The sequence below is a fragment of the Mus caroli genome, chromosome 1 (genome assembly GCF_900094665.2).
Source record: "Mus caroli chromosome 1, CAROLI_EIJ_v1.1, whole genome shotgun sequence".
Classification (NCBI taxonomy): domain Eukaryota; kingdom Metazoa; phylum Chordata; class Mammalia; order Rodentia; family Muridae; genus Mus; species Mus caroli.
In genome coordinates this window covers 29323914-29332254 of record NC_034570.1, presented here as the reverse complement: position 1 = coordinate 29332254, position 8341 = coordinate 29323914, and the positions used below count along the sequence as shown (strand labels likewise).

Here is an 8341-nt window from a genome sequence, read left to right as displayed (position 1 = left end):
TGTCTTTGCAATGGTCAGCAGATATGGGTGGATTCTGAAGCTATTACCTAAGAGTTGCTAAAGACTCAATCAGATAAAAGGGTGGCTGCTGGGGTACTTGGAGAGGTCTAGAGTTGGTAAGATCAACCCTCAATCAGACATGGAAGAAGTTAGGGTCTCTTCACTGTCAACGAAAGTTAATAGTCCTGTTTGAAAGATTCCCAGAAAATATTCAGGAAAAGAGAAAGGCCCTACCCTAAGTTATATGTATATATATATATATATATATATATATATATATATATATATATATATACAGGCTGTTAGCTTGGCTTATTCCTATTTAGATATTTTTATTTGAAAATATTTGTCAGCTGGCAAGATGACTCATCAGGTAAGAGCACTGACTGCTCTTCTGAAGGTCCTGAGTTCAAATCCCAGCAACAACATGGTGACTCTCAACCACCTGTAATGAGACCTGACACCCTCTTCTGGTGTGTCTGAAGACAGCTACAGTGTACTATGTATAATAATAAATAAATCTTTGGCCTAGAGCAAGTGAGAGGGGCCAACGGGAGTGAGCAGAGGTCCTAAGATTCAATTCCCAACAACAACGTGAAGGCTCACAACCATCTGTATAGCTACAGTTTACCCATATACATAAAATAAATAAATAAATAAATCTTTTTTAAAAACAGAAAAGAAAAGAAAAAAGAAAAGAAAAGAAAGGAAAATATTTGTCACCTTCTGTTTCCATCTGCACTTGGAGCTGATCCTGTGACACAGCTCTCCAAACACAAGTACCTCCGGGAGAGAGTGGGTTTCCCAAGAGTGCTGACAAGGCTGTGAGCACAGGTAAGTCCACCAGTTCTGCTCAGAGGGACCCACCTGGAGCTCTCAGGACACAGGAACTGAGGAGCAGCCTGGGTCAGAATACTTCCAGTTTCCATCTGTGCTTGGAGCTAATCCTGTGCCTCAGCACTCCATACCCAAATACCACCAGGAGATAGCTGGTATCCCAGGAGTGCTGACACACAGGCTTGCAAAAGGGACTAGCCACAGTCATCAGAGACACAGAGACAGCAAGACCAGCTAACACCAGAGATAACCAGATGGCGAGAGGCAAGAGCAAATACATAAGCAACAGAAACCAAGGCTACTTGGCATCCTCAGAATCCAGTTCTCCTACCTACAGCAAGCCCTGGATACCCCAACACACCAGAAAAGCAAGACTCTGGTTTAAAATCACATCTCATGATGATGATAGAGGACTTTATGCAGGGCATAAATAGCTCCTATAAAGAAACACAGGATAACACAGGTAAACAGGTAGAAGCCCCTAAATAGGTAAGACAAAAATCACTTAAAGAATTACAGGAAAACACAACCAAACAGGTGAAGGAATTGAACAAAACCATCCAGGATATAAAAATGGAAATAGAAACAATAAAGAAATCACAAAGGGAGATACAAAACCTAGGGAAGAGATCAGGAGTCATAGACACAAGCATCACCAACAGGAAACAAGAGATAGAAGAGAGAATCTCAGGTGCAGAAGATAACATAGAAAACATTGACACAACAATAAAGGAAAATGCAAAATGCAAAAAGCTCCTAACCCAAAACATCCAGGAAATCCAGGACACAATGAGAAGACCAAACCTAAAGATAATAGGTATAGATGAGAATGAAGATTTTCAACTTAAAGGGTCAGTAACTAGTTTCAACAAATTTATAGAAGAAAACTTCCCTATCCTAAAGAAAGATATGCCCATGAACATATAAGAAGCCTACAGAACTCCAAATAGATTGGAAGAGAAAAATATTCCTCCTGTCACATAGTAGAACACCAAATGCAGTAAACAAAGAATATTAAAAGCAGTAAGGGATAAAGGTCAAGTAACAGATAAAGACAGACCTATCAGAATTACACCAGACTCCTCACCAGTGACTATGAAAGCTAGAAGATCCTGGGCACATGTTATACAGACCCTAAGAGAACACAAATGCCAGCCCAGGCTGCTTATACCCAGCAAAACTTTCAATTGCCATAGACAGAGAAACCAAGATATTCCATGACAAAAACAAATATACACAACATCTTTCCACAAATCCAGCCCTACAAAGGATAATAGATGGAAAACTCCAACACAAGGAGGGAAACTACACCTAGAAAAAGCAAGAAAGTAATCTTCTTTCAACAAACCCAGAAGAAAATAGTCACAGAATCATAAAAATAACATCAAAAATAACAGGAAGCAACAATCACTATTCCTTGATATCTCTTAACATCAATGGACTCGGTTCCCCAATAAAAAGACATAGACTAACAGACTGGATATGAAAACAGGACTCAATATTTTGCTGCATACAGGAAACACACTTCAGTGTCAAAGACAGACACTACCTCAGAGTAAAGGGCTGGAAAATAATTTTCCAAGCAAATGGTCCTAAGAAACAAGCTGGAGTAGCCATTCTAATAGCAAATAAAATCAACTTTCAACCAAAAGTTATCAAAAAAGATAAGGAAGGACACTTAATACTCATCAAAGGAAAAATCTACCAAGAACTCTCAATTCTGAATATATATGCTCCAAGTGCAAGGGCAACTACATTCATAAAAGAAACTTTACTAAAGTTCAAAGCACACATTGTACCTCACACAGCAATAGTGGGAGATTTCAACACCCCACTCTCATCAATGGACAGATCAAACTAAACAGAGACACATTGAAACTAACAGAAGTTATGAACCAAATGGTTTTTAACAGATATCTATAGAACATTTCATCCTAAAACAAAAGAATATACCTTCTTCTCAGCACCTCATGGAACCTTCTCCAAAATTGATCATATAGTCAATCACAAAACAGGCCTCAACAGATACAAGAAGATTGAAATAATTCTGTGCATCCTATCAGATCACTATAGACTGAGGCTGGTCTCAATAGCAACAAAAACTACAGAAAGCCCACGTATACATGGAAGCTGAACAATGCCCTAATCATTAATAATTGGCCAAGGAAGAAATAAAGAAATTAAAGACTTTTTAGAATTTAATGAAAATGAATCCACAACATACCCAAACCTATGGGACACAATGAAAGCAGTGCTAAGAGGAAAACTCACAGTTCTGAGTGCCTACAAAAAGAAACTGGAGAGAGCATACACTAGCAGCTTAACAGCACACCTAAAAGATCTAGAACAAAAAGAAGCAAATACACCCAAGAGGAGTAGACTACAGGAAAAAATCAAACTCAGGGCTGAAATCAACCAAGTAGAAACAAAAAGAACTATACAAAGAATCAACAAAACAAAGAGCTGGTTCTTTGAGAAAATCAACAATATAGATAAACCCATAGCCAGACTAACTAGAGGACACAAGGACAGTATCCTAATTAACAAAATCAGAAATGAAAAGGGAGATATAACAACAGAAACCAAAGAAATTCAAAAAATCATCAGATCCTACTACAAAAGCCTATACTCAACAAAACTGGAAAATCTGGATGAAATGGACAATTTTCTAGACAGATACCAGGTACCAAAGTTAAATCAGGATCAGACAAACCATCTAAACAGCCCCATAACCCTTAAAAAAATAGAAGCAGTCATTAAAAGTCTCTCAACCAAAAAAAAAAAAAAAAAAAAAAGCCCAGGACCAGATGGGTTTAGTGCAGAATACTATAAGACTTTCAAAGAAGGCTATAATACCAATACTCTTCAAACTATTCCACAAAATGGAATCAGAAGGAACACTACCCAATTCGTTCTATGAAGCCACAGTTATGCTGAGTATTCTCCCTTGGAGATGGAATGGTTTCTGTCTAATCAGGAACTTTTTACAATTTCCTTTTATAGAGGACTTCATAAGAGATTTTCTTCTACTTCTATCATGTTTAATGTTCCAAATAGATTTTAAAAACTGGTTGAGTGCATATTACTTTTAACTTCAGATGATATCATATATTTTAAAGATTCATTTAACTATTATAAATTATTTTGATGACTTTAAAAAAAAAAGAATGTCATTGTGCAGAGCTGATTAGACTCAGCACACAAGTCCCTTTCTGGCTTCTCTGCCCACAAGATAATTAGGTATACTATTATGATCCCCTAAAAGCCCTTATATACCTTATTTCTGGAACAATAAAGTAGAATTGACTCACAAAAAAAAAAAGAAAAAGAAAGTATTTTTCTATCTAAAAAATAGTGTCTATGTCATCACCGTTTAGAGACAATGTTAGCTGTGATCATATTCTTGATTTTTCTGCTGGCCAGAGGCTTCATCCAGACTTCAAAGCAAGTCCCTATGTTTCTGTAAATTCCCCACCTCTTTTTATAGCCTACATCATAACCACATACACTCTGCCCCAACAGGCTCAAAGCAACCGAGTCAAGTGACCATAGACTGAAATCCCTGAAACTATACACCAGCATCCCCATTCTCATCCCTCCCTGCTTCCTCTTTGATTCTCTCTGCCACAGCTTCTCCTTCCTTATATAGTGGAGGACCCTTCTTACCTCAGGGCATTGCTCTCTCTTTAATCATCTGCTCAGTTATCTCTTCGTTCAAGTAACTCTCCTTCTGAAATGTCCCTGGACTCTGAAGACCCCAGTCCCCTTCTTCAGAGTAATATGCTACCCTTCCTTCCTTTTATAACATTACCCCACAGTTCATCTGAGCTCCTGCTTGCGTGACTCATTTCCGGCTTCACTATCTGTGAAGGCGGAACTGACTCTAGACTGAAGTTCACATCAAGTGCCTGACATAAGCAAACAGTGTCAGACTAAAGCTTACAATGGCTCATTCTCAAGGCCAGTACAAAAACAAGGAGAACGGGCTAGAGAGATGACTCAATAGTTGAGAGCCCCAGCTACTCTCAAAAGACCCGAGTTCAAATCCCAGCACCCAGTGGAAGCCTACAATGGTCTATAACTCCTGCTCTAGGAGATTTGAGGTACCCTTTGGTCCTTCATGGGCACCAGAAACACACACAGTTCACTTGCATGTATTCAGGCAACATATTCATACACATAAAATAAATAAATCTTTCTTTAAATCTTTCCAGAGAACCCCAGTGCACTGCCCAGCACCCATGTTGGTGATTGCCTGTAACTCCATCCCCAAGGGACCCCGCACTTCCTCTGGTCTCTGAGGTCACTAGCACCCTCATGCACATATCCATACACATACACACAGTAAAAAATAAAATCTTTTTTATTATTATTTAAAAAGAAAAGCCCTTGCTGGGTATGGTAGTATACATCTTTACTCTCAGTACTGGGGAGGCAGAGGCAGAGGCAGGTGCATTCCTGTGTGTTCAAGGCCAGCATGGTTTATAAAGAAACCTAATCCAGGAAAGCCAGGTCTTATTACACAGAGAAACCCTGTCTTGAAAACCAAACCAAACCAAACAAACAAATCAGAAGGGCCTGATAGTTCCTGTGACTCACAGTCACTTTGGCAGGCAGGAGGAAGGCCAGTGACCTAGCTTCAGAGCCACAGACCAACTCAGTACTTACATGGACCTGGCACGCAAAGGGCTGGTTGGCTGGAGGAGGCCTGGAGGCAGAGGTTGCACCTCCCGGTTGGCCCAGATACAGGGAGAAGGTCTGCTCTTCCAAAGCCACACACTTAGGACTGTGACAGACATGATACCACCCTTCGCCTGACCTGGTCCATAGGCTTGATGGACCTACGCTGCTTGGACTCCTTGAGAACCCGCAGAGATTTTCTGTGTATGTTAAAGAATATTGGAATGTTGACGTCACATCTGAACTAACGTTTAAGATTCATGTTTACTGCTAAAGATAAATGAATTCTGGCAGCTCACAAGTCCCTTCACTGTAGTCTTTCCCCGTCTCCTACTTACTCATCCCTCATATCTCTCCACACACTGAGTTGGTTTGGTTTGGGTTGGTTCAGGGTTTTTTTGTTTTTTTGTTTTGTTTTGTTTTTTGTTTTGTTTTGTTTTTTGTTTTGTTGTTGTTGTTTTAAGAGCAACCTGGGATTCCATATATATTCTGCATCAACTCTGGATAATCCAGCCTCACCTCCTGCCAACATGGATAGGATAGTGTAAATCAATGAAGCCAGTCTCCTTTTTGAGAAACCCACAGCTGCGTTTCACCTTCTTACTGATTATCTTTTTTAAAAAATATTAGCCCTCATGGTTAAAATTCAATTAAAATTAAAAGTATAAATTATAATCTCTTTTTATAAACTCCAACTTGGATTCTTGAAATTCATCCAATTCCAGCATACTGGCTTATGCTGAAATTCTTGTGTGTGTGTGTGTGTGTGCAGCAAAGTCAAGAATCCAATTTCTAAAGATTAAGGTCCCCCAAAGATTAAGAGAATTCCTCAGGAATGCCAGGGCCAGGAAACAGGAGTGGGTGGGTTGAGGGGCAGGGCGAGAGGGAGGAAATAAGGGGTTTTTGGAGGGAAAACCAGGAAAGGGGATAACATTTGAAATGTAAATAAGGAAAAATATCAAAGGAAAAAAAAAAGAAAATATCTAATAAAATAAATCTTTCAAAGTCAGAAAAAGAAAGAAAGGAAGAAAGAAACTAAGTAAAATATCCAGAAATATTGAGAGAGAGAGAGAGCTCCTAAAAAAGGAGACATTGGATATGAGAAAGAGATTTTTTTAAAAAAGTTATACATAGGTTCTGGAGAAATGGTAGAAGCACTGACTGCTCTTCCAGAGGTCCTGAGTTCAAATCCCAGCAACCACATGGTGGCTCACAACCATCTGTAATGGAGTCTGATGTCCTTTCTGGTTGGTGTGTCTTAAGACAGCTACATATACTCATATACATAATAAAATAAACAATTCTTTTTAAAATGTTATCAATATGAGCAAATATTTTTGATTAAGAAATATGAAGCAAAACAAATTGCTTTTGGATAAGAAGAGATTTTAGATTATAAATTAGTGTGTCACAAAAAAGTAAAAGACAGTTTCTAAATTGAAACAGACAAATGAGGACAAAACCAGAAAATTAAAGTATATCATAAGACTTGTGAAAGATATAATACATATATGATTAAATTTCCTATAATTAAAAATGATTTGACACTTAGGTCAAAGTTAAAACACTGGTAAAGAACTAACACATAATGTTCTCTTTGTAAACAGCTTACAGCCGCAGTAGGTACATACACAAAACCAAGCCCTTTAAAAAATCCCAACACACAGGAGAGAGAAGCTGCTGAGACCTAATTCTAGCCAAGGAGCTGGGCAGTTGATGGCCTCTGTGGGAAAGAGGGTCGCTTCTCTTTTGGAGCGTGGCCACTGGTAACTTCCTGGTGTCCCTGCAGATAAACCTACGTCCATGTGCATATGGGCAACACTAATCAGACTCCGTGGATAAATGGATGGATGAATGGATGGATGGATGGATGGACGGAAGGACGGACGGACGGACAGACAGATAAGGAGTTCTTGGAGGAATCTGAGGCTGTGTGGCCTCAAGATGGCCAAGATCATTGTGTAGACATATGGAAATTTCAAAGCCTCAGTATTTTTTTTCTAAATTAGAGAGATTTAGTAGTTCAGTAGTTAAGAGTGCTTGCTGCTCTTCCAGGGGACGCACACTGGGCAGATCACAACTGCCTGTAACTAGCTTCTGACTCTGGATTTGGGGCCGATGAGATAGTGACATGCCGGTGGTGTTTTGCGTGCATGCTTGAACTGAACGAAATGGAGAAACTCTGGGATGTAGTGGGTGCTCTCCCCCTCCCCCGCCCCCACTCAGAATTGTTTCCATGAAAGCCAGAGACGAGGACCATGGGCCTAGGTTTTTGCTCAGCTCCCACGAGGGAGGTGGGGTGGGCGAGAGGGGTTCCCTAGAGGCAGTTTGTCGGAGTCAGCGGTTGTTTGCACGTGCTTTTGGTCCTGCCCGGGACCCAAACACAAGCCGGCCAGATGCCATGTGTGGCGTCAGGGCCAAAAAGTCGGGCCTGAGTGGGTACGGGGCCGGCCTGCTGGCTGCTCTTCTCGGAGTGAGCTTCCTGTCACAGCATGCCCAGACCACAGAACCCACCAACGTCACCAACGCTGCAAATAACACAACCATCCAGATCATGAAGTCCACTCTATCCCTGTCAGAGGGTAAGGAGACAGGAGCAAGGGTGGCCTTTAAAGTCGGAGGCAGGTTTCCAGTGAAGTGTGTCCCCTCCCTTCTCCTTCCCTCCTTTACCCCTACCCCTCTGTCCCCTTTCTTCCCCTTTGGAACATAAGCAGTCGGGAGAACCTAAGGGCCTTTACATTGAAAAGGAAAACCTTGCCGGGCGTGGTGGCACACGCCTTTAATCCCAGCACTCGGGAGGCAGAGGCAGGCGGATTTCTGAGTT

The 8341-nt window shown here is 40.6% G+C and overlaps 1 protein-coding gene across 1 annotated transcript in view; it reads left to right on the top strand.

Moving 5' to 3' along the window:
* Nucleotides 1-7855: 7855 nt before the first annotated feature.
* Nucleotides 7856-8341, top strand: part of LOC110294063 (serine protease 40) — an 8165-nt gene continuing 7679 nt past the window's right edge. The window contains exon 1 of the mRNA XM_021162076.1: nt 7856-8099. Within this exon, the coding sequence (XP_021017735.1) occupies nt 7919-8099 (181 nt within the window). The 5' untranslated portion in view covers nt 7856-7918. The remainder of the gene's footprint in view (nt 8100-8341) is intronic.